This window comes from Mauremys reevesii, linkage group 1 (assembly GCF_016161935.1).
Source record: "Mauremys reevesii isolate NIE-2019 linkage group 1, ASM1616193v1, whole genome shotgun sequence".
In the NCBI taxonomy this organism is placed as follows: domain Eukaryota; kingdom Metazoa; phylum Chordata; order Testudines; family Geoemydidae; genus Mauremys; species Mauremys reevesii.
Window position 1 is genome coordinate 332916195 of NC_052623.1, and position 26441 is coordinate 332942635.

Consider the following 26441-nt stretch of genomic DNA (forward strand, 5'->3'; position numbering starts at 1 on the left):
ATATTTATACATACAGAGAACATGAAAAGGTGGAAGTATGCATAAATATGTATGTATAAATATCTCCTGTCTGTGTGTTCCATTCTATGCATCTGAAGAAGTGAGCTGTAGCTCACGAAAGCTCATGCTGAAATAAATTTGTTAGTCTCTAAGGTGCCACAAGTACTCCTGTTCTCTTTGAATAAAGAAGTATTATTTACCCCTTCATGTAACACAAAAATCAGGGATCACCTGATGAAATTAATAGGCAGCAGGTTTAAAACAAACAAAAGGAAGTACTTCTTTACACAACGCACCTGTGTTGAGTTAACCTGTGGAACTCATTGCCAGGGGAATGTTATGAAGGTCAACAGCATAACTGGGTTCAAAAAAAGAATTAAATAAGTTCATGGAGGATAGGTTCTATCAATGTCTATTAGCCATGATAGTCAGGGACGCAATCCCATGCTCTGACTGCCAGAAGCTGGGACTGGACAGGGGATGGATCACTCAATAATTGCTCTGTTATTCCCTCTGTGACAGGGTGTATACGCCCCACACAGACAAGGAAGGGGCCAGAGAGGCCCTGCAGCAGGGCTAGCCTCCCCTTCCCTCCAGCCCTGTCAATCATGCATGTTAGGGAGGCAGCCTTTAAAAAGGAGGAAGCTGAAGTCAGCAGGGGAAGAAGGAGCAGGATTGCTCTAAGCAGCAGACTGCAGGAGTGACTCCTGAAGCTGTGGAGGGAACTACTAGGCAGGAAACTTTCACCCCAATCCTGAGGGTACAGCAGGCTCCCAGGGTAAGACAGATTGGCTGGGTCACTGAGACAGGCTCAGCCTGAGTGATGTCTCCAAACCCACTACGATGGGGCTGGATCGTTGGCAGTACTATAGATTCGCCAATCCACCCCCACCCCCTTTGCTGGGATTGCAGGGAGGGAGTATCCTTGAATGGGTGGGGGTTTGTGACTTTCATTTTGATCCATCAGTTGGAGAGACCTAAGGAGGCCCACAAGGGCAGAACCACCCCCCTGCAAGTAGTGGGGAAGTGAGGTCCGGGTTGTGACCAGCCACTGTAGCTAACTGAGCATGGTCAGATTCACCCACTCCCTGAGGGAAGAACCACTAAGGACTCTGCTTGCATTCTCCATCACTTGTAATATTCGATCAGCCCTGCTGAGCAGTGAAGGGGTTAAAAAACAGGAGGCGGCCCAGAGCTGTAAAGTCCATCCTGAGAAATGGATCTAGAAATGGATCAGCAGCAGGCCACCCTACAGCAATAGCAACAGCAGCTGCAGCAACAACAGGAAATTAGGGGAATTAGCCATACACCAGCAGGAGCAACAACAGAATTCAGCGCAACAAATGGTGTCTGCACTCCAACCTCAAGAGATGACCCAAGGTAGAGGCAAACACCATTCAGGGCCCCCCTAACGCGACGCCTCCGGAACACTGGGCTGTGTTGTGGCACCCCACCTGTCGGGACCAGCCCAAACCACATACTGAGAACTTGACTCAGCATTGACTCAACATTGCCCTGGGACTATGAAAAGGTAAACAAGGCGATCCTTGACTACCTGGACATCACTAAGGAGACTCACTGGTGGCGGTTCCAGGAAGAAGCATACCCTCCAGGGACACACCCACAAACCGTAGCCCAGAAGTTAAGAGATCCCTTCTGGAAGTGGTTGAAGTGAGACTCCTAGACAGGGGTACAGGTGGCAGAGCTCGTACTCATAGAGCAGATCTTACAGGCAGGAGGATGGGCTTGAGTGTTAAGACTTTGCCCCGAGACCATGAAGGATGCTGGAGGCCTTATGGAAAACTACCAAGCTGCCTACAATCCCCCTGAGGCATCTGGAGTTCGGACTCAGAAAGATAGAGATTCGCTGAGAACCAGTGATGCAGCATATGAGGCCTGACAGGGTCTCAAAAGGACCCCCAATTGCCAAGAAGAAGCTAAGTCCCCCAAGCCAGAACAAAAAGAAAGGAGGGCAGGTTGGCAGAACCCTCTACCACACATAAAGGACCCCCTGTCTCCCACAATAATACCTCCTGCACAACCCCAGAGAAACCAGATAGGCCGGGTAATGGCAGGCTATGCCACCACCTGACATCTGCACCGTCAGTTGGGAAGTGCTTCTCCTGTGGACAGTGGGCCACTTCTGTAGCGACTGCCCCTATATGGAATGTGACTATGGGTGAGCGTGGCCCGCAGACTCTAGAGACCATAAGAAGAACTGCAAGTAGTCCTGGTGTGGGTAAGAAAGTAGTAAGGTTGGTGGGCTCAGGATATAACCAGACCTTGATCTGCCAGCAACTTGTAGACCCAGAGAAGGACACTGGAGGAATGGATCCTCCACCAGTGTGTCCGTGGCGGCATAAGGCACTACCCCTCACAACAAGTACAACTGATGGTGGGGGGACATTCAGTGACTGTATGGGTGGGCACAGCGTCCACACTGGCCTGACCAGTTATACTGGGCAGGGACTGGGAGTGCTTCAGTGAGGTTCTGGTGAAACAAGCCAACGCATAACTGCTGGACCAGAGTCACTCCACCATAGAACCTACGTGGGTGGAGGTGAGCGAACTCGACAATCCTGGACAGGGACCATAAAACCAAAGGACCCAACCCTCATCCCAACCAAGTCCGCAGCTCAAAGCTAAGACCTACAATGACCACACAGATACCCTAACCCAAGGCACCAGTTTTGTGCAGGAATAACAAGCAGATCCAACCCTCTCCCGCATGTATGACCAATTAGCCATGGTAAATGGGGAAAGTCATAGACCCCCCACAGAGAGAAACAATGGCCATGTTTCAAATTACAGGGACAACAGCTTTACTGCATGGAGCAAGCAAGACAGACTGTGGAAAGTAGGGCCCAACTGCTAGCTGATCAGGGCATCTAGGGCAGGAGAAAACTGTTGAACACCTCATGGTTTGCTTTTACTGGCCTGGGGTGTTCCGGGATGTTGCAGACTACTGTGCGTCTTGCTTGGAGTGCCAACTCTGAGGCTAAGGGGGTCAAATGGGCAACTCTTGTCCCACTGCCCTTAATAGAAACCCCCCTTTGAGAGGAGAATAGGGTTGGATCTAGTTGGCCCCTTGGAAAACAGATCATCAGGCCATCAATACATATTGGTAATAGTGGATTATGTAACATGTCACCCAGAAGACAGTCCCTTGTGCTCTATCAACGCAAGTGTGCTAGCAAGTAAGTTAATGAAACTCTTTGCCAGGGTAGGCCTGCCACAGGAAATCTTGACCAACCAGGGACCCAACTTTACATCCAACCTGATGCAGGACTCATGTAGTCTCCTTATGATAGACAAGTTAAAAACCATTGGTCTACCATACGCAGACGGACAGCTTGCTGGAACATTTTAATAAGACCCTTAAGGGGATGTTGAAGAAGTTTTCCTCCACTAATCCCAAACACTGGGATCAATTGTTGCCTCCACTACCGTTTGCTAATCAGGAGGTTCCCCAAGCATCCACAGGTTTCTCACCCTTCGAGCTGTTATATGGCCAACACTCCCAGGGCAGCCTCGACTTATTACAAGACTCCTGGAAAAGCCAGGGACCATGAGCAGAAAACCTAGTCCCATATGGCCTTCAGTTGTACAAACAGCTTAAAAGATTGGGGGCCTTTGCCCATGAACCTACAGGAGGCCCAACAAAGTTAGGCAGTGATGCACAACTGTGGAACCCGGTTACACGAGTTTCAAGCCAGGGGACTGAGTTCTTCTGCTGTTGCCAAGCACAGAGTCCAAGCTACTAGCCAAATAGCAGGAGCCTTTTGAGGTGTTGCAATGTGTAGGCCCAGTCAACTATTAGATACAAAATCCAGGAAAAAGAAAAAAAAGACACCCAGTCTACCATGTCAACCTACTAAAGGCCTGGTGTGACAGAGAAGCCTTCCTTATCACCCCCATCACCACTGACCCTGAACTAGCACCCAAGATTCTGACAACAGAGGCTGATAATGCTGTCAAATTGGGGGAAATGCTTGGGGCTGAACAAAAAGCCCAGATGGATTAGCTGGTACAAGTATTCCCTCAGGTATTCTCCGCCCTTCCTGGGTTTACCCACCTGACATATCAATGCATTGAGACCAACCATGGAGACATGGTGAGGGAGGACCATCGGCCCCCTCCCAAGATGATATGGGACATCATCAAGACTGAACTCCATGCAATGCTAGATTTGGGTGTAGTAGAGGAATCCCACAGTGAATGGCGGAGCCCCATAGTTCTCATCCTGAAGCCTAATGGCACAATGAGGTTTTCCATTGACTTCCAGAAGGTCACCATAATCTCCAAGTTTGATCCATACCCCATGCCACAGGTGCACAAGCAACTGGAACGACTCAGGGTAGCCAGATACCTGTGCACATACGATCTAACAGATCCAGCTGACTCCAGATTCCAGGGAAAAGACGGCCTTTGCCATGCCCTTCGAACTCTAACACTTTCTGACCATGACATTGAGACTTCATAGGGTGGCTGTAACCTTTCAGAGGCCAGTGGATCGAGTGCGACTTTCACACAGACTCTATGCCACAGCTTATCTAGACAATATACTATATAGCCCAGATTGGGACAGCCACATGAGGTACTAAAATCGATCAAAGCCAGCTTGACTGCCAACCCGGCTAAATGCAGATTCGGGAATAGCAAGACCATGTAACCGGGACAAAAGTACAAGCTTTGGCCAACTACCCAATACCCACAACCAAAAAACAAGTTATGCAATTCTGGGGGTTGGTCAGATACTACAGGTGATTCATGCCTAACTTTGGAGTAGTGGGCCAGCCTGGGTCCCCCACTTGCCATTGAGGAAGTGGCTGAACTGTTGGACTGCGGTACTTTCCCCTGGAAAGGGGGGAGCAGATGCTGTGGTCTTTGGAACGACATGGGTCCAAGAGCAGAAATGATGGCAGCAAGACATCACTAGAAGAAGGCGCACGGATTAGCAGAGCTAATCCTTGGGACAGCCAGAAGGAGGTGCTAGCATGGTGAGTTGCACCCTGACACAGAGACGTCAGTTATTTAATAAAACCACTGTGCAATTTAAGAAATATGTAGCTCAAGGCTTCATGCTTCCCATAAGGCATATGGAACTGACAATGTTTAGGAAGCAAACATCAAGCCACTGTACATTTCCTAAAATGCGAATGAACTAGCACATGGTGTTCAAAATGTATACAGGAATGACATTAAATAACTTAATATCCCATCCTCTACCCAGAACTACTCAAAACATCAGTATTTGCCAAGTCCAGACGCTTAAACTTCAAATTTAAATTCAAATTTGGTTTAAGGGACAACCCATTTGAGTTATACTGTTCAACAATAAAGAGAAAGTGCTCAGAAAGTGAAATGCCTCATTTATGGAATTTCCCCAAAGCATAAAAATCACAACAGGTGACATTGCAGACAAAATGGATCCACTTTGGCAAAACTGATGTTACAAACAGGCTTAAAAGATGTGATTCATTTATTCTGTAACTATAATAGAGATAATAGTTTCTCTATAATTAGTTATCAAGGAGCAAGTGTTAACTATATTTGTGAAAGAATAAGTTAGTAGAAAAATTGAGATTAAGACCATAGTAGTTACAGATGCTGACATAAATTAGAGAAGGCAAATCAGAAATATTTAACAAGAACTGATAATAGCCATCTGCTCCAAAATGTTTTTTAAAATACAGTCTACATATGAAAATGCTATACATACAAACTTTATTAACTGTTTTGTTTCATTAGCCTCAAATGGTAAAATACAAGCACTTGCATAAATGGATTTAAAGGTTATTATTAAAGGCTAGAACTGTAGCTTCTTTGAGCACCTCTGTATTCTGTGCTGCAATGCTATTGTGTTCTCTGGTATATTGCCAGTTAATGGTAAAAGTGACATTCAAAGGTGGATCTGGGGAGGAAAGTAGTATATGCTAATGATTGCTAGGTGTACAAGAGTGTGACTCAAGCACTGTGAGTCACCTTGTTTCCTCTTGCTTCTAGTAAGAGGGAGTCTTGTCTCTGGTAGGCAAGAGCTGAAGGTTAGCTCCCTAACACCATCAGCTTCAGCCACCCAAACATTCTCATCTGGGCTACGCCAGACCAGTCTTTGCCTTGCAGGGTAAAAAGGTACACCCCAGTCCAAGTCCCCTTGAAGCTTTCCCCCATGATTTCCAGCCCTTGACACTGGCTACTCACAGAAATCCCAGATCCTCTGCTGCCAAAGGAGCAGTGTACCCCAGTTTACCAGTTTTACCTTAAATCATGTTTGAGCACTTATAATAAAACAAAAGAAGGTTTCTCTAAGAAAGAATCGAGATTTCACTAGCAACGAGAGTGTGATGGGAAAAAAATGGTTACAATATAAAACACGAACTAGTGCCTACACTTATTAATAGCTATCTTTCCTTACTAATGAAGTAGGTTTTCCACCCCCACAAAGTTCAGTCTGTTGCAGCGCTGGGTGGCTTCCCAGAAACCAGGATCCAATCTTTCATGAAACAACCCCTCTCAACAAGAGTCTCCTCAGTGAATAGACCCAGAATGTCTCTCTCGACCCTGCGATATACTGAATCAGTCTTTTATCTTTATTCACAGACAGGGTGATCCCCTTGATGTCAGATCATTCCTTTTCCCTTCCAATTAATTTTGATGTTTACAGTTGGTCTTTCATGGTGACCGTAAGGGTATAATTTTCAATACAGTTACATTATTCCTTAACTAGTACCCGTACACATCTCACAATGCTTATGAGTATCATTAAGTTACAAGCTTTCAGTAGAGACCTCACATGCTACGCTTCATGGAAAAGTACCATGAAAATAATGTATTTGGTGTAGTGAGTTTGCCCAGGTTGAGACATAAGTTGCTTGTTAAGAAAACTGAAACCTTTGCCTGTTGGCACCAATGAGTCTCTGTCACAAAGAGATGGCCTGGATGTTAAATGTAATGGGAGCAAACTGATTGGTTGCTAATATGGAAAATTGAATAGTTAGACTGAGAGAACTGAGAATATATCAGAGAAAAATAATGTCATGTGTTCTATCCACTACGATTTAGCATTCATTAAAATCTTCTACAGCAGGGATCAGCAACCTCTGGCACATGGCTCACCAGGGTAAGCTGGGCCAGTTTGTTTACCTGCTGCGTCTACAGGTTTGGCCAATCGTGGCTCCCACTTGCTGCGGTTCAGCGCTCCAGGCCAATGGGGGCGACGGGAAGTGGCGGCCAGCACATCCCTCGCCCCGCACCACTTCCCCCCTGCCCCCTTTGGCATGGGACGGCAAACCGCGGCCAGTGGGAGCTGCGATCGGCCGAACCTGCGGACACGGCAGGTAAACAAACTGGCCTGGCCTGACAGGGGGCTTACCCTGGCAGGCCACATGCCAAAGGTTGCCGATCCCTGTTCTACAGTATGCACTAAGGAGATCTTGGTAAATTTGTTGGCTGTTATACTAATACTCTCATATTTGCAAACTAATGCTTATGGATAAATACCAACCATATTTATTATTAATTTGAAAATTTTGTCTTAAAGTCTTGTCTTGAAAGCTGTTAGCTCTAATCTTGCTTAATGGAATTTAACAACTTAGTTATGGAACTTGCCTTCTCTGCCTATACTGTATTTATTTTGTTGAAGTTTGATTGAAATTTATATTAACCAATTGTCAAATCAGTTTACCAAAACTGTTCAAATCCCTTACTAAAGTGTGAAATTGTCAAAGCTGATTAAAGAATTGATCTGTCAGGTTCTGTTTCAGGTGTCAAGACTAGAAAGGCGGCTACCTAAAATGCTAAATTATGTTCTTCTCTTATTTCAGACAGAGGTGGGCGGGATACCGATTCACCCAGAATTGTGAACAGTTGCTTCACAGACTGATCTCTATCTATCCAGTACACTGAATGAGACAGAGTCCTGTGGAAAAAATAATTTTGATCATCTAAGTAAAGACTGTCCTCGTGCATATGCACCAGGGACTAAAGCTAAGGTTGCAAGGCAACTGCAAGTATAGTTAACCATAACAGTTAAGTGCTTGACTTTGCAACCTGAGGCCTGATTTACAGTAGAAAATTAGGTTGGTAAAACTACATCATTCAAGGGTGTGAAAAATCCATATCCCTGAGCAACACAGTTAAACTGACCTACCCCCGGTGTAGACAGCACTAAGAATTGTCCCATTGACCTAGCTACCGCATCTTGGGGAGGTGGAGTACCTATGCCGATGGGAGAACCTCTCCTGTTGGTGTTGGTAGAGTCTTCACTGAAGCGCTAAAGAGGTGCAGCTGCACCACTGCAGCATTTTCAGCGTAGACAAGTCCTTAGTGTTGAATAGTTTTTTTGAATAAAATAATTGTGGGTGTTAATTGAATGGTTCTCTCTCTCTCTCTCTTTCTCTCTCAAAATAAAATTGTGAAGAATTGGGCATTTAAGCCAGATAGTGTCTAAAGGCATATAAGAGACATGGATGAACCCAGGCATCTTTGAGTTCTCATGTTAAAATACTAACGTACAGAAAATTCAGACCTTTAAGAATCCAATGATTCCCCTGAAAGAAGTAGATTGGCATCACAGGCCCATTAATAAGCTCCTCACTCTCCCCATCCCCAGACATCAGAATTTGATTTGCTTAATATACAACAGTTCTTCCTTCTACTTGCACTCTAGGCATGGTGTGTATAGATACTTTAGTATGTCAATATTAATTCATCATTTGTTCCAATACATTTTCATCTTCTGCCTTTAACGAAAACATATGACCATTTTATTTAAATTATCCTCTTTTCTTTCTCTATTTTGAAACTATCATAAGAAGTGAGTGCCCGCCTGCAAAAGTGGAGGACAACTAATTCCAACAGGCTGTCATCACAGAGAACATTGAAACTTTTTGTGAGTTCAAAGGTTTCTTCTCTTCCCCAATAACATATTCCATTGTTGGTTTCCAGTATCAGTTTTTGCCATTATTCACTTGTGTTTAACACTGCAACTACATTTAATACCACAGTTCCATGAAGGAATGAATTATATTAAATCTTCCTCGATTAATATCAGATTTTTCTAAGTAGACTAAATTCAGTAAGAATTCTTCTTTGCTTCTTAGGATATCTAGCATACTTATCATGGAAATAACTGAAGGAAAACTAGCAGCAATACATGTAAACATTACCACATCATTAAAATGCTGAGAACTACCTTAACAATATAACATTAATTCTATTATCATAATAAAAATTGAACTACTTTGATGTGTTTAGGTTTTTTATAACTGATTTTCAATTTAGTAAAATGAGAAAATAATCACTATCAACTCATTTTTGCAAATTTTAAACTAAAATGGTTTCTTTTTTTTTACCTTGCTAGCAAAAACAAACAAACAAAAACACTTTAAAAATGTATTTCACCATCATATGTAAATGACTAAGCAGGATACAGGCCAGTTAAGTAATTAGCAGATGAATAAAACAGGCACTTTCCAAAAGAGCTGCTTCTTTTCAATAAAGCATTGTGAAAGCATGATTTTCCTTTTCTAGTATTTCAACTTCAGTTAGTCACAGTCCAAGTGACACACTGAAGTGCCACATACATTTATATCATGTCCAGCTGTCCTATTTTCTTCTTTATAGAGCCTCAGAGACTGCCAGAGTGAGGTACCCTTACAAGTATATAACATCTTAAAGAACAAGCTTTCTGCTAGCACTGCAAATCACCTAACCTTGACAGCTCTATATTTCAGGTTCATTCTAAATAGAGTATATTCCAATTTTACAACTTCTGAATTAAAAATGTGTTACATAAGAGCGATAGATGACCTATTTATCTAGCTTTCCAAGTTGCTGAAGCATAAGAGCCTGAGGCATCTGCTGAGGTATGCACAAGATCTTACAAGGCCTGCAGAAGCCTTTCCAGTCCCAGGTTTCCTACCCAGATGAATCAAAACCTCCATAACAAGGAAAGATATTGCTCCTCAATGAGGGCTATTTCCATGCTAAATTTCACATTTCAAATCTCCTAAGAGAAGACAATCCCAGGGTCCAAAGATATTGAAGCTTCCAAGAGCAGACACAGAATTAACCTCAGCAGGCACAGAAGCATTGAGGGGATACAGAGCAAGAAAGGGACCAGACAGGACTACCCCTCTTCCCAGCAGCCTAGACCACAACTGTGCAGGGATGACTCCCCTCAGGGTCATTGGACTCATACTGCTCGTCCCACCTCACAAGTCACTTGGGTTTGGCAAAGAAAAATTCTGAGTAAGACCCAACTCCGGGCACCAATGAAATTGAAGGTGGCAGGAGCAAACATGCAACCACTCAGAGCTTTTGCAGTAGGGACAGACACACTGATGACACTATCAAATAGCTTTCTACAGTTTTCGCTCTGGATAGTCTCTCCCCTTGCTGATTGACTGACTACTCCAACTTCCTCTAGCTTCCTTCCTTAAAGCCTCATTTCACCTTCCTTGCCTGCTCCCCTTCTCCCTCTTCAATCCTGCCTTGTCCTTCTACCCTTTTCAGTATTCCCCACTCCCTCATCTTTGTCTTCTAATTCCCTCCTAACAAAACCCAAGTCCACTATTTTTTTTTAAAATGGTGGAAGTAGCATGATGTTTACTGCTATCAAACTGCTCACTCTACTTGTATGTTCCATCCTTTTCCCCCACCGTCTCTGTCTTGTCTATTTTTAGACTGTTAGCTCTTCAAGGCCAGGACTGTCCGTTACTCTGTTTATCCAGTGCACAGCACAAGAGGGTCCATTCTTGGTCAGTAACTAGGCACTATTGTAATAAAAAATACCAACCAAATGTTCCAGTTGTAGGGCCATTTTGTAAAAAGTCAAGAATTTGAGAGAATGGGAAACATGTATTTTTCACTCTCTGCCTGTTCAAAAAAAGCAGCTAAATCACTTTCCTCTTGAACCTTAAAATAATCCACTTTCTGGCAGAGACCAAGAATAGAAAATTCCAGCCCAAGAAGCGAAAATTTCAGAAAGTTATGATGAACAACCTAAAGCAGGCTTTAGAATGTAAATCATTGTGCAACATAACTAAGCCAGGTCATACTAGCATTCCACTATGTCACATTTATACACACACTGTGTGCATGTGCACATGCACAGAGATACATTATTTATCTCACTGAGTTTTAAGTATTAAAATTCAGGAACAATTACATCTTCCTGTTTCCCCTATATACCTGCCCTCCATGAACAAATGGAACACTGATAGCATATTAGTATATTCACAGTATGCTAATGGAACAGCTATTAAATAATAAATGCCTTATATTGTTATCAGCAGGTGCTTCAACAATTAATCTCTGGCTGTTTAATTTCTAGCTCTGCTAAGCAAAGGAACTAAAACTTATGCAGTCTACTAAAATAGTAAGGAATATCTCATAATTATGATAGAAACATCACAAACAACTTGTCCATTGTAGTGGTGAGTACCAGACTTTGAAAAGAAGTAGTAGAAGCCTGATGTAGATTTTTTTCTGTGGCACTTACTTAAAAGTCACTAACCCTGCAGAGTTCAGAACCTTAAGATTAGTTAGTCCTGGTAAAGTATGTCTCGAGGTGATTGGAATCCATATTTTAAAAAATAATTATTTTTTCCCACTTGGGCAGGCTAGCATTTCCTAAAAGTATGAATCAACTTAAAATTATTGAATTCTATGAAGTTGCAGTAGGTGGAATATTAACATATGGCTTTTCCATCTGCAAGAGCATCTTGAATATCACAATGTACGAAAAGGTGCCTCAACAAAAAAAATTGCATTTCAAGATTACTCCACTTATTTTAAAATGTCTTTGTAAACTGTATGGATGTCAGCAACAGCCCTCATACAATGTCTCCTTATATTTTACAAATACACCGTTTAAAAATATGCTATACCAATTCTATCACCAGTGAGCATTTAAGAATAAAAATAAGAAATATCACCCTTCATGACTTTTTTTGATTCAAAAATAACTACTCCATGATTATTATAATAAGGCTGGTCCTGCAAATTGTAGGTATATACCGTATGTTACTGTAAAACAACCACATAGGGGTGTAACAGGGATTCTTACTAGTGCTGCTGCTTTTTTTTTTTTTTTTTTTTTAAATGGGCCTAATTTTCTTGAAGCCTTGCAGTTCTTTTCTCAACTCCTTACCTAGTCAAAACTCCCAGGATTATATTAGAGACAGTTAATGCACACATCATTAACACAATAGACCATTCTGGGCCCTGTGAAGTCATTACAGTCTAATCCGTTCACAGGCTTCTATGCAAGTGCACTAAATGTCACATTTGTTTAAGAAGGAGAAAAAGCTGTTTTTGTCAGTTATCACTTTTCTAAATGACATAACTTCATTTTCTCTCTTTATAATGGACAAATGCACACTATGCATTAATGGCCCACAAGAGTTGGTTTGGTTTTTTAAAGTGTTGTTTTTCAGATATAGGCATGCAGAAAAAAAAGTGTCCCGAACCATTGTTTTCCTCCCAATGTTATAATATAAAAGTAATTGCTGATTTTTTCCCTCTACAATATTAACTCACTTTTTTCTATTGAATTGAACCCATCTATTAAAATACAAAGCTGTCATTCCTTTGCTAGTCAGCTTTCATTAATTAAAAAGTCAACTATTGATAAAAAAAGTTACAGTATACCCTTGCCAACTGTCACACACTACAGGTAGCACCAAAAATATCTTTCCTCACTTTTAGTGAATGCTCCTGTTTGCTAACAGTTCATTAGCTTGATAAAATATAGAATATTGGAATACATGAAATATTATCACGTATTTAAAACTACAAATGCAAACATAAAATAAGCTAGGTTTTGTGATGCATTATCCTTCTTTAATGTGTGTATCACTTACCACAGGCACCAGTCCTGCAAACATACATGCATGTGACTTTGCATTTATTTTATGCCGTTCCCACATTTCAGTTTTCAATATGGCAAAGACTTTTGGGCTGACCATAGCATAGCTGAAGTTGCCAGGGAAGAACCTAGAGGTTTTGGAAGCAGGATAGGGAGCATGTGTGTCAGTGTGCTTATCCCATACTCCCAAACTATCTGTTTCGGTTAAAATGATCAACAGTAAAATAGTTCTTAGCGGAAAGTGTCAGTGTTGTTTTCTTTAGGCTTCAAATTTAACTCACTGAGATAATGGAGCTAGTTCACCTTTTCAGTGTTGCCAGCTCACAATTTTATAGGTCTCATGATAACTGGAGATTTTCTTAATGCGTCAGCTTGTCAATTCACCTTTTTTTTTTTTTAAATGAAAGCTAAGTTTCTCACCTTCATGGCTGTGGAGAAACATTTGAAAACAGGAAACCCAAAGGCTCTGAACCCAGACAACAAATAAAAATAACCCAAAAGTAATTTTTTTTAATGTCATCATTTTGGGGGGGCCAACTCATGATTTCTAAATGCTCAGGCTTGACAATATTGCATCTCAAAGTTTGCAGGCCAACTCAGAGCAATGACACTGGTTTACAATCTTTTGATATTTTCTTTGCACCCATCACCACCAGAAACATTCTTTTTTTTCCCTTTCTTTCTTTCTTTTTTCTTAAAGTAAGCTTAGATTCTTGACCAATTCTGTAACAATGGGAGAATTCTATGGCAAATTCTGAGACCCTGGAATTGCAGGATGCCTGAAGTCTTAACAACAGTCATTGTACATACAGTATTTTTTTTCAGCAAACCAGATAACTAACTTAGAGAAACTTAAGTTAGTTATCTGTGAACACATATAATTAATATTACTTAACATAATAGCCATAATCATCATTATGTTTCAATAGTTATATAGGCCAATGAAAACATGCAATTTTATCAAACCTACCTGATGCCCGTCTAGTGAACCGGTTTATCACTGGAGCTAAAAGAAAAATAGAAAGACATAATTAGATTTTATTAATGGTTTAAAGACAGAACTTTAAAAAATAACACTGTATAAAAATAGTATTATTTTGTTTAAAAATTCTCTGTAGATTTTCAGAGAAACATGCTAGTTGTCCTCTAAATCTAAATAATATAATAGGAGATATACCAATCTCCTAGAACTGGAAGGGACCTTGAAAGGTCATTGAGTCCAGCCCCCTGCTTTCACTAGCAGGACCAAATTTTGCCCCAGATCCCTAACTGGCCCCCTCAAGGATTGAGCTCACAACCCTGGGTTTAGCAGGCCAATGCTCAAATCATTGAGCTATCCCTCCCCAATGAGGGGATTAGTGCTGAAATCGACCCTGCTGGGTCAAATTAGGGGTAGTGCGGCTGCAATTCTATGGTATTGACCTCCGGGAGCTATCCCAGAGTGCTCCATTGTGACCACTCTGGACAGCACTCTCAACTCAGATGCCTGGCCAGGTAGACAGGAAAAGCCCCACAAACTTTTGAATGAGCTCCAGTCACAAAAGGTGTTATGGTCAGTTATCACTTACATTTAAAGAAATTAAGATTTAAAAAAACATTTTCACTCTCTTTTTAAGCATTACTATATGCATGTATTTATTGCCATGTCTCATTATGAAATATTTTATATTTGCATCAGTTACTTAAATAACTAGGACTGCAAGAAGCCAACGTCTACAAATGATGCAAACTTGGATGCAAACATTTAATAGAGTGGATTTTATTTTATTTTATTTTTACAAAATGTACAGATCTAGATATCAGTTAACTTAAAGATACTCTTGCATAAAAAAGGACCAACCTGAAATGGCACTTGAGGAATCAAAAGTTATACAGGTCAGTAACTGTTCACATAAGACAAGAACAACGCCAAAAAACGCCAAAAAAAACCCCTCCATGTGTAGCTCCAAGGCACCAGTGACTCACAAACTACGTATAAATGTGCCCTGTACACACTGAGAAAACAGAGATTCCCAGCTTGTTTCTAACCCTGACAGGCCTAGTGTTACCAGCACACTCAAGGACTGCTAGAGCTAGAAACCAATGTTTTATATATTATACCATCAAAATGCATACTAGAATCTGATTTCAAATGATAGTAAATTATCTCTAACCCTAGCAGGTTAAGAGATGAATTGTTAAAATCTTAATAGAACTGAAAGAGAGACCAAGATGATAATCAGAATGACGTATTTTAAAGTGTGGGAGTCACCTACTTTTATAACAATAACAACATAAGAAGGAATATTTATAACTGTATAAAACCCTCTCAATCATTCTGCATAAACATTAAATGAAGAAAATATTGAATTTTTTTCTTCACTTATTTTCATTTGGGCTTATATAGCATTTCTTGAATGTAGACATATGCATATAGAACTAAGAACTGCTTAAGAAATAGGAAAGTCTGAATCCCATGAAGCTGCTAACAGCCTCTCAAACTTTGTTATGAGAGGGAACAAGAGCAGAGTTACACATTCTGGTTCAAATTCACAGATGGTAGTGGAAGATCCTACTAGCCAGAAGCATACCAGGAGATGCAAACATAAACATAGACTGCAGTGATGCAAAGGGACCAAAATTCCATTACAAGGAAAAGCAGCTTGTCAGGAACCAACCAGCACAGGTGGGGGTGTATACAATATCCATAGTCTCAGAGCCTTCTCTCAGTCATTCCCACTGGCAAATATTAAATCTAGCCCCACAACAGCAGAAACATTTGTGGGGGGCAGAGGCAGAGGATGAAATAATGACTGCTTTTTGCAGGGGTGAATCTCATCTTGGGTGTAATGGATTTGGCAGGCATCACTGGGCTCTTAAAATCTATTTCTGTACTCCTCCCTGATGAGGGGATTAGCGCTGAAATTGATCCTGCTGGGTCAAATTTGGGGTAGTGCGGATGCAATTCGACGGTATTGACCTTCGGGAGCTATCCCAGAGTACTCCATTGTGACCGCTCGGGACAGCACTCTCAACTCAGATGCTTGGCCAGGTAGACAGGAAAAGCCCCACAAACTTTTGAATGAGCTCCAGCATGGACCAAATGGGAGGTTCTGCATTTGATCGCTGTATGGGGAGACGAATCCGTGCTATCCAAACTCCATTCCAAAAGATGAAATGCCGGAATATTTGAAAAAATCTCCAAGGACGGAGGTTATATCAGGGACCTGCAGCAGTGCCACGTGAAACTTAAGGAGCTCAGGCAAGCCTACCAAAGAACCAGAGAGGCAAACGGCCACTCCGGGTTAGAGCCCCAGACATGCCGCTTCTATGATGAGCTGCATGCCAGTCTAGGAGGTGCCCCTACAACTACCCCACCCCTGTGTGTCCCTCCTAACCCACCCCTCCCGGGCTACGTTGGCAGTTATCCCCCAATTTGTGTGACGAATTAATAAAGAATGCATGAATTTGAAACAATAACTTTATTGCCTCCACAAGCAGAGATCAAAATGGGGAAGGGAGGACAGTTGGCTTACAGGAAAGTAGAGTGAACCAAGGGGGCGGGTTTTCATCAAGGAGAAACAAACAGAACTTTCACACCGTAGCCTGGTCAGTCATGAAACTGGTTTCAAAACTTCTCTGATGCACAGCGCGCCTTGCTGTGCTCTTCTTACTGCCCTGGTGTCTGGCTGCACATAATCAGCGGCCAGGCGATTTGCCTCAACCTCCCACCCCACCCCACCATAAACGTCTCCCCCCTACTCTCACAGATATTGTGGAGCACACAGCAAGCAGCAATAATGATGGGACTATTAGTGTTGCTGAGGTCTAACCGAGTCAGTAAACTGCGCCAGAGAGCTTTTAAATGTCCAAAGGCACATTCTACCACCCTTATGCATTTGCTCGGCCTATAGTTGAACTGCTCCTTACTACTGTCCAGGCTTCATGAGCCATGGGAGCAAGGGGTAGGCTGGGGTAGGTGTGACCAGGCGATGCTGCTGACTGGGAGAGCAGCCTAAGGCAGAAGCCTCCAGCTGGCATGATATTCCAGGCAGGACTGACTCTCCATTAGATGAAACTTAAAGAAGAGAATGACCTGGAGTCATTCCCATTTTAGTCCAGGCGCCCCTGACCGACCTCACCGAGGCCAGCCAGGAGTAACCATGTCTGCCCAGGCGCCCCCAACCAACCTAACTGAGGTTGGCCAGGAGCACCCATGGTACCACGATGACAGTTAGCAGTCGTATTGCACCATCTGCTATCTGCAAGGCAAGGCAAGGGGATGTTGCTGCATAGCACTGCAGTACTCCGTCTGCCAGCAGCTCCCAGGAGACATACAGTGACAGTGAGCTGAGCGGGCTCCATGCTATGCTCCATGCTATGTCATCTGCACGGGTAACCCAGGAAAAAAAGCAAGAAATGATTTTTTGCCGTTGCTTTCATGGAGGGAGGGGGGCCTGACAACATGTACTCAGAACGACCTCCGACAATGTTTTTGCCCCATCAGCCATTGACAGCTCAACCCAGAATTCCAATGGGCAGCGGACACTGCGGGAACTGTCGGATAGCTACCACAGTGCAACACTCCGGAAGTCAACGCTAGCCTCAGTACTGTGGACGCACATCGCCAACTTAATGTGCTTAGTGGGGACACACACAATCGACTGTATCAAATTGATTTCTAAAAAATCGACTTCTATTAAATCAACCTAATTTTGTAGCGTAGACCTACCCTTAGAGGCACCCAGGGTGGTGTGTAATTTTCCCAGGTTAATGGGTAGGGGCTCGAGCCAGTTCAGTGTTGTTTTATTAAAAAGGAACCCTTAGATATTGGATCCAGCATTTGTCGCTGCCAACTCCACCTGGCAGAAGCATTACCCTAAAGAAACTAAATGAATTCTTTGCTTCAGTCTTGACGGCTGAGGATGTTAGGGAGATTCCCAAACCCGAGCCATCCTTTGTAGATGACAAACCTGAGGAATTGTCACAGACTGAAGTGTCACTAGAGGAAGTTTTGGAATTAAATGATAAACTTAACAGTAACAAGTCACCGGGGCCAGATGGCATTCACCCAAGAGTTCTGAAAGAACTCAAATGTGAAACTGCGGAACTATTAACTATGGTTTGTAACCTGTCCTTTAAATCAGCTTCTGTACCCAATGACTGGAAGATAGCTAATGTAACACCAATATTTAAAAAGGACTCTAGAGGTGATCCTGGCAATTACAGACCGGTAAGTCTAACATCAGTACCGGGCAAATTAGTTGGAAGAATAGTAAAGAATAAAATTGTCAGACACATAGAAGAACATAAATTGTTGGGCAAAAGTAAACATGGTTTCTGTAAAGGGAAATCATGTCTTACTAATCTATTAGAGTTCTTTGAAGGGGTCAACAAATATGTGGACAAGGAGGATCCAGTGGACATAGTGTACTTAGATTTCAAGAAAGCCTTTCACAAGCTCCCTCATGCAAATCACCAATTGAAGAAGATATGGAAACCATGTCTGTCTTGCCATAGTGAAACTTTAAGAATAACCTGGCCCTTTCTTTTCTTATCTTGAGCTGAACCTTGGATATTAGAGGAATTGGTGGGAATGGATATGTCAGGGTTCCTTCCCCACTCTAAACTCTAGGGTACAGATGTGGGGACCCACATGAAAGACCCCCTAAGCTTAATTCTACCAGCTTAGGTTAAAAACTTCCCCAAGGCACAAATTCTTCCTTGCCCTTGGACAGTATGCTGCCACCACCAAGTGAGTTAGACAAAGATTCAGGAAAAGGACCACTTAGAGTTCCTGTTTCCCCAAAATATCCCCCCTTAGCCCCTTCACGCCCTTTCCTGGAGAGGCTTGAGAATAATATACCAACTAAATAGGTAACCAAGGTGAGCACAGACCAGACCCTTGGGTTTTTAGGACACTAAAAACCCAGTCAGATTCTTAAAAACATAACTTTCTTATAAAGGAAAACAGTAAAAAAAACCACCTCTGTAAAATCAGGATGGAAGGTAATTTTAGAGGATAGTAAGATTCAAAACACAGAGGAGTCCCCTCTAGGCAAAACTTTAAAGTTACAAAAAAACAGGAATAAACCTTCCTCTTAGCATAGGGAAAATTCACAGGCTAAAACAAAAGATAATCTAACACATTTCCTTCCTATTACTTATAATTTGTAATCTTAGATGCTTAGTTCAGATACGGCTTTAGGAGATGTATTTTCCCTGCCCTGGTTCCTCGCTAACCCGGAGAGAACAACAAAGAGAGAGAAAACAAAAACCTTCCCCCACAGATTTGAAAGTATCTTCTCCCCTCATTGGTCCTTTTGGTCAGGTGCCAACCAGGTTATTTGAGCTTCTTAACCCTTTACAGGTAAAGGAGGGATTTTATGCTACCCTTAGCTGTATGGCAAGTATCAGAGGGGTAGCCGTGTTAGTCTGGATCTGTACAAGCAGCAAAGAGTCCTGTGGCACCTTATAGACTAACAGATGTATTGGAGCATGAGCTTTCGTGGGTGAATACCCACTTCGTCGTATGTTTATGACAGCATACAAGAGACTTCTGTTCCAGTGGAGGAGAAAGACATCTCCAAGAAAATGGTGACCCAGACCAGCCCTGGAGCAGAATTAGTAGCATTTCTTGTTTCTAGCTGTGGCTTCGGGCGAATAAGTCTATATTTGGGACTCCCCAGTGTATAAATAGGTTGTAAACGATGGAGGGATCTATTTCCCATTTGTGATCACGGGAAAAATTTCTGCTAAGAGTATCCGCTGTAATGTTCTGTATGCCTGGGAGGTAGGCTGCTGAGATGTTGATGTGGTGACGAATGCACCAATTCAAGAGTTCCTCTGCCTCAGAACAAAGGGAAAGTGATCTTGCTCCTCCCTGGCAATTTATGTAAAATATACAAGAGAAATTGTCTGTCACAATCTTTATATGCTTGCCTCTGATCAGTGGTAGGAAAGGTAAGCAGGCATTCCTGAGTTCTTTGAGATCTAGTAAGTTGATATGCAGTGTGGATTCAAAAGGGGACCATTTTACCTTGGATGGTGTGGGTGTCCAGGTGAGCTCCCGATCCCAATAGGTATGCACCTGTCATCCGTATTAATGATGGGAGTGGTTGAGTGAAGGGAGCCCCAGTGCAGATATTGTGAGAATCTTTCCACCAGCCAAGCGAGTTTTTGACCATCAAGGGCATCAATAGAAGTTTATTTAAACTATGTCTGCTTGGAACATATACCGTTCTGAGCCAGCCTTGAAGGCAACGCATGTGGCATTTCACATGAGTTATTACAAAGGTGCCTCCCACAATGTGCCCCAATAGTTGAAGACCGTTTCTGTCCAAAGTCTAAGGGCTGGGCTGAACTGTCAAGATTAAGTTGGTTAAGATGCTGAAGCTGTGCGATAGGAGGAAAGGCTTTGGCTTCTACCGCATCTAGGTAAAGTGGATTTCTGGACGTTTAGTTGTAGCCCTGACTGTAGGAATACATCCATAGTTTTTGTATGGGACTCACAGCATCATTGAAAGAAAGCGCTTTGAGCAGGCAATCATCTAGATACGGGGGTATCATAATTCCTCGTTTGCAAAGGTGTGCTGCTACCACAGCAGGGACTTTCAAGAACACACTGGGTGCAGATGATAGACCAGGGATCAGCAACCTTTGGCACACGGCCCAACAGGAAAATCCGCTGGCGGGCCGGGATGATTTGTTTACCTGCAGCATCTGCAGGTTCAGCTGATGGCAGCTCCCACTGGCCGCGGTTTGCCATTCCAGGCCAATGGGGACTGTGGGAAGTGGCGTGGGCCGAGGGATGTCCCGGCCACCACTTCCTGCAGCCCCCATTGGCCTGGAATGGCGAACCGTGGCCAGTGGGAGCTGCGATCAGCCGAATCTGCAGACGCTGCAGGTAAACAAACCATTCCATCCCACCCGCAGATTTCCCTGACGGGCCGCGTGGCAAAGGTTGCCAATCCCTGCGATAGACCAAATATGAGCACTTTGTATTGAAAATGTTCTTGACCCAGACTGCATCTTAGAAACTGCCTGTGCAATGGGTGGATTGTGATATGAAACTACGTATCGTTTAGGTCAAGGGATGAAAACCAGTCTCCCTGGTTCAGAGATGTGATTATTGCTGCCCATCCTGAAATGTATCTTTCCGAATCTATTGAGTGACCTTAGGTCCAGAATGGATCTTCAACCACCATTCTTTTTTGGTATCAGAAAGTATTTGGAATAAAAGCCCTTCCCTCTGTGTTAAGTGGGAATTGATTCTATAGCACCTAGGTTCAGAAGATAGTTAGTTTGTTTTCTCACGTAAAAGGTGCTCGCAAGAAGGATCCCTGAAGGAGGTTAGTGAGGGAAGGTAAGTAGGCGGGAGGAAGGTAAAATGGATCAAATATTCCATGGAAATGATCTCCAGTACCCACTTGTCTGTGGTTATACACTCCCAGTTTTGACAAGAAATTGTAAGGTGGTCGCTGAAGGGGTGGAGATGTTTGGGTCATTGCAGCAAATAAAACTGAGGATGGTAACTCGAGGCCTTGACCAATACATCAAAATTGGTGTTTAGATGTAAATGGCTGTGATTCTGAAGATTGTGGGGCAGCTGGTCTTCACTTCTGTAGTAGTTGTCCTTTCTGTTGAGATTCATAATGGCTCTGGGATCTCTGTGCCATCCATGACTTACTATATCTTCTTTTTTGAGTAGGTGTGTAAATTCCCAGGGAATGCAACGTGGCTCTAGAATCTTTTAATGTGTGGAGAGATTTGTCCATTTTTTAAAAACCAACTTAGATCCTTCAAATGGAAGGTCTTCCACAGTGGATCATACATCCTTTTGAAAGCCAGAAAGGAGAAGTCATGAGGTTCTTTGCATGACAATTGCTGTTGAGATGGAGCGAGCAGCTGCTATCAGCAGCATCCAGAGAGGCCTGCAACAATGTTCTCACAAGGAGCTGACCCTCAGGAATGATCGACTGAAACTATTGTTTGATCAGTTAAGAGATGTTCAATGAAGGCATTTAACTTAAGGTAGTTGATATGATTGTATTTTGCCATAACGGCTTGATAATTAGTGATCCTAAATTGTAGGGTCACTGACGAATATTACTTTCCTTCAAATAAATTCAGTTGTTTCCAGTCCTTGTCATAGGGTGTCGATTTAGTGTGGTGCTGTCTGCCATGTTCATTTGCAGTGTCAACATCAAGGGAATTTGAAGATTGGTAAGAAAATAAAAAATCCACATCTTTAGAAGGAACATATTTTTTATCTGCTCTCTTACATGTGAGAGGTATTGTGGCTGGTGTCTGTTATATGGGTTTTGCTGGGTTGAACAAGGCCTCATTGACGGGGAGCGCAATATGAGCTGATGTTGAGATATGTAGGAGGTCCAGCAGCTTGTATTGTGTCTCCTTCATTTCTTCGGGGGAAAATCATGTCTTACTAATCTATTAGAGTATCAGAGGGGTAGCCGTGTTAGTCTGGTTCTGTAGAAGCAGCAAAGAATCCTGTGGCACCTTATAGACTAACAGATGTTTTGCAGCATGAGCTTTCGTGGGTGAATACCCACTTCTTCGGATGATTTCTTTGAAGGGGTCAACAAACATGTGGACAAGGGGGATCCAGTGGACATAGTGTACTTAGATTTCCAGAAAGCCTTTGACAAGGTCCCTCACCAAAGGCTCTTACATACATTTTGTTGTCATGGGATAAGAGGGAAGATCCTTTCATGGACTGAGAACTAGTTAAAACAAAGGGTAAGAATAAATGGTAAATTTTCAGAATGGAGAGGGGTAACTAGTGGTGTTCCCCAAGGGTGTGTCCTAGGACCAATCCTACTCAACTTATTCATAAATGATCTGGAGAAAGGGGTAAAAAGTGAGGTGGCAAAGTTTGCAGAGGATACTAAACTGCTCAAGGTAGTTAAGACCAAAGCAGATTGTGAAGAACTTCAAAAAGATCTCACAGAACTAAGTGATTGGGCAACAAAATGGCAAATTAAATTTAATGTGGATAAATGTAAAGTAATGCACATTGGAAAAAATAACCCCAACTATACATACAATATGATGGGGACTAATTTAGCAATAACTAATCAGGAAAGAGATCTTTGAGTCATCGTGGATAGTTTTCTGAAGACGTCCATACAGTGTGCAGCGGCAGTCAAAAAGGCAAACAGGATTTTAGGAATCATTCAAAAAGGGATAGAGAATAAGACAGAGAATATCTTATTGCCCTTATATAAATCCATGGTACGCCCATATCATGGATACTGCATACAGATGTGGTCTCCTCATCTCAAAAAAGATATACTGGCATTGGAAAAGGTTCAGAGAAGGGCAACTAAAATGATTAGGGGTTTGGAACGGGTCCCATATGAGGAGAAATTAAAGAGGCTAGGACTTTTCAGCCTGGAAAAGAGGAGACTAACGGGGAATCTGAGAGAGGTATATAAAATCATGAGCGGTGTGGAGAAAGTGAATAAGGAAAAGTTATTTACTTGTTCCCATAATATAAGAACTAGGGGCCGCCAAATCAAATCAATGGGCAGCAGGTTTAAAACAAATAAAAGGAACTTCTTCACACAGCGCACAGCCAACCTGTGGAACTCCTTGCCTGAGTTGATTGTGAAGTCTAGGACTATAACAGGGTTTAAAAGAGAACTAGATAAATTCATGGAGGTTAAGTCCATTAATAGGTATTAGCCAGGATGGGTAAGGAATGGTGTCCCTAGCCTCTGTCTGTCTGAGCATGGAGATGGATGGCAGGAGAGAGATCACGTGATTATTACCTGTTAGGTTCACTCCCTCTGGGGCACCTGGCCTTGGCCACTGTCGGTAGACAGGATACTGAGCTGGCTGGACCTTTGGTCTGACCCAATATGGCCATTCTTATGTTCTTATGTACCCAAATGCTAATGCAATTATAGGTGATATACTTCAGATCATTACTGATTAAAAATATAGTATCTATAAAAAGTATCTGTAAATGGAATCTGGTTCCTTTTGCCTCTAGAGTTATCAGTTCAAATCCATTTCAGTCACCAAAGTAACCATCATCTAATGACTGTTTGGGTAGCTGCAGTATGTGAAATCAATTTCATATCACAAAAACATTTGAAACCTAACTGACATCCTTCTGCTAAGAAGACATAAAATAGTGTCCCCTGACATTACTAAAAGAGTTTCACCAGGTCAGGGAGAGGAACTTTGCGGAGACAGTTGTACTACCAATATAATACCTGATCTGAAACCAAACTCAGTAAGGACACATCCTTGGTTCTATCAAACAGTTCTAATGATATTGCCCTAAGATATGCTCAAATTGACTGTACACCAAAAACCGCTTGAAAACGCTGCATATTTATTGATTTGCAATAGCAAAATAGTATATTGAGTTCTGCATAATTATAAAAAGGGGTCGAACATAGGTTTGTAAAATGGTTAATGAGTTTTCTCCAAAAGGAGCAACCTGGGAGGCAAATACATCCAGTTTGCTTTTAGTGCCACTTGATGTTCCCTGTTGATTAACAGATTGAATTCCTTACCACAACTGCACATTATATTTCAATTAGAGGAGGATTTCATTTAAGTGCATGATGTCATTTAAATACTAATGTGACTTTTCAGATTCTGCTTTACTCCAACGAAAATATGTTGTAAGTTTTCACAGAGGAACACCATCTGCAAAGGACAGGAAAGAGGCAGATTTTGCTGTCAGCACCATGTTTTTATTGAAGTCTCTCACTTTAAATTATGAAATAAATCAATTCCTATGCAGTATATGTGACAGTCTGGCTTACAGTGCACTGTGCTTTGAAGGACACCATTTTCTTGTTAAACAACATAATGGTTGTATGTTTCAAACCGTGGAAATAAATCTGCCTGTATACAAAGTTCACACTTGGAAAAACCCAGTTCAGACAACTGTGCACAGCTACAGAATTTTTTAAAATGTATTTTGGTGATAAAAATGAAAATAAGTACACAGATACATTTGGTACCATAGGAATGATGAAAATGAGGCTAAACTTAAATATGTATCTATCCGTCCATAACTGTGGGATCATGTACTGTAAAAACAACTGTAAATTATATAAAATAAGTAAAAACATTTCCACCACCCAATGAACCAACCAGGATTATCAATACCGTACCCTTCTTTATATTTTAACACTTACATACCCCTTTATGAACATCAACTAGTTATCACAACACCCCTGTGAGATAATCATTGTACTGAAGGGGAAACCAAGGGGAAAAAATTAAATGATTTTTTACAGAAAGTCAGTGTCAGAGATCATAAGAGGATGAAGGAATCCCTTGCTCCCAGTCCTATATATAGTTCACTAGTTCTTATACTATTGAGCTGCCCCTCATTGTGGTCCCCTCAATTTAATTGATCAAAAGGGACAAGTTTGCAGCAGACAACTGGCTGAGAGTGATGCTACTGCCATTAGTGGCAGCTGAGGTAGCCAGTTAATAACCACACAAACACATGAACTGGTCTGGAGTCCTCAAAAAAAGTTAATGAACTAGTGACTATTAATCTAATGAACTCAAAATGCCTCTCTTGGTGACTGCCCTGGGTGAGAACAGTGAATAACCCAAGATGTTTTGAAACAGTCAAGAGGCAAAACTTCCAATCTCAGCTAATCAGTTCCAAGAATATCTTCAAAAAACAAAGCGCTAGAAGAGGGGTCGGCAACATTTCAGAAGTGGTGTGCCGAGTCTTCATTTATTCACTCTAATTTAAGGTTTTGCGTGCCAGTAATACATTTTAACGTTTTTTAGAAGGTCTCTCTCTGTCTATATTATATAACTAAACTATTGTCATATGTAAAGTAAACAAGGGTTTAAAAAATGTTTAAGAAGCTTCATTTAAAATTAAATTAAAATGCTGATCTTACGCTGCTGGCCCGCTCAGTCCACTGCCGGCCTGGGATTCCGTTCACCTAGGCTGGCAGCAGACTGAGTGGGACCAGCAGCCGGGACCTCAGCTGGCAAGGGGCCAGCAGCCAGAACCTGGGGCCAGCAGTGGGCTGAGTGGGGCTGGCGGCCGGGACCCCAGACTGGCAGTGGGCTGAGCAGCTCAGACCACTGCCGCTCAGTCAGCTGAGGGTCTGGGGTCCCGGACCTGCCCACATAGAATGGGTACCTACCTTCTCCCCGGTTCTCTTCCTCTCTCTCTGCACTGAGCTGAGGGTGGGAGTGCACTGAGCACAGGGCTTGGGGTGAAGGAGCAGGCTGGGGTCGGGGTGTAGGGTCTGGCCGTAGCTAGAATGAAGGAGGGGGCTCAGGGTTGGGGCAGAAGGTTTGGGAGTGGAGTGCTTACCTGGGCAGCTCCCATTTGGTGTGAGGGGTGCAGGTGGGAATGTGGCGGGTGGGTGCAGGAGCTTCCGTTTGGTGCTCAGGTTCGGGGTGGGTATGTGGGGGGTGCAAGAGTCAGGGCATGGGGTGTATGAGGGCTGGGTATGTGTGGGGGTGCAGGAGTCAGGGCAAGGGGCTGGTGGCGTGTGCAGGAGTCAGGGCAGAGGGCTGGGGCATGTGAGGGGGTGCAGGAGTCAGGGCATGGGATGTGGGGGGGCTG

General features: G+C 42.7%; 1 protein-coding gene across 3 annotated transcripts in view; it reads right to left on the minus strand.

Annotated features, from left to right (window-relative positions):
• Positions 1-26441, minus strand: part of PRKAR2B (protein kinase cAMP-dependent type II regulatory subunit beta) — a 173677-nt gene that overhangs the window by 92827 nt on the left and 54409 nt on the right. For all 3 annotated transcript variants that reach the window (XM_039516878.1, XM_039516869.1, XM_039516887.1), the window contains exon 2: positions 13842-13877. In XM_039516878.1, coding sequence (XP_039372812.1) covers positions 13842-13877 — 36 coding nt within the window. The remainder of the gene's footprint in view (positions 1-13841; positions 13878-26441) is intronic.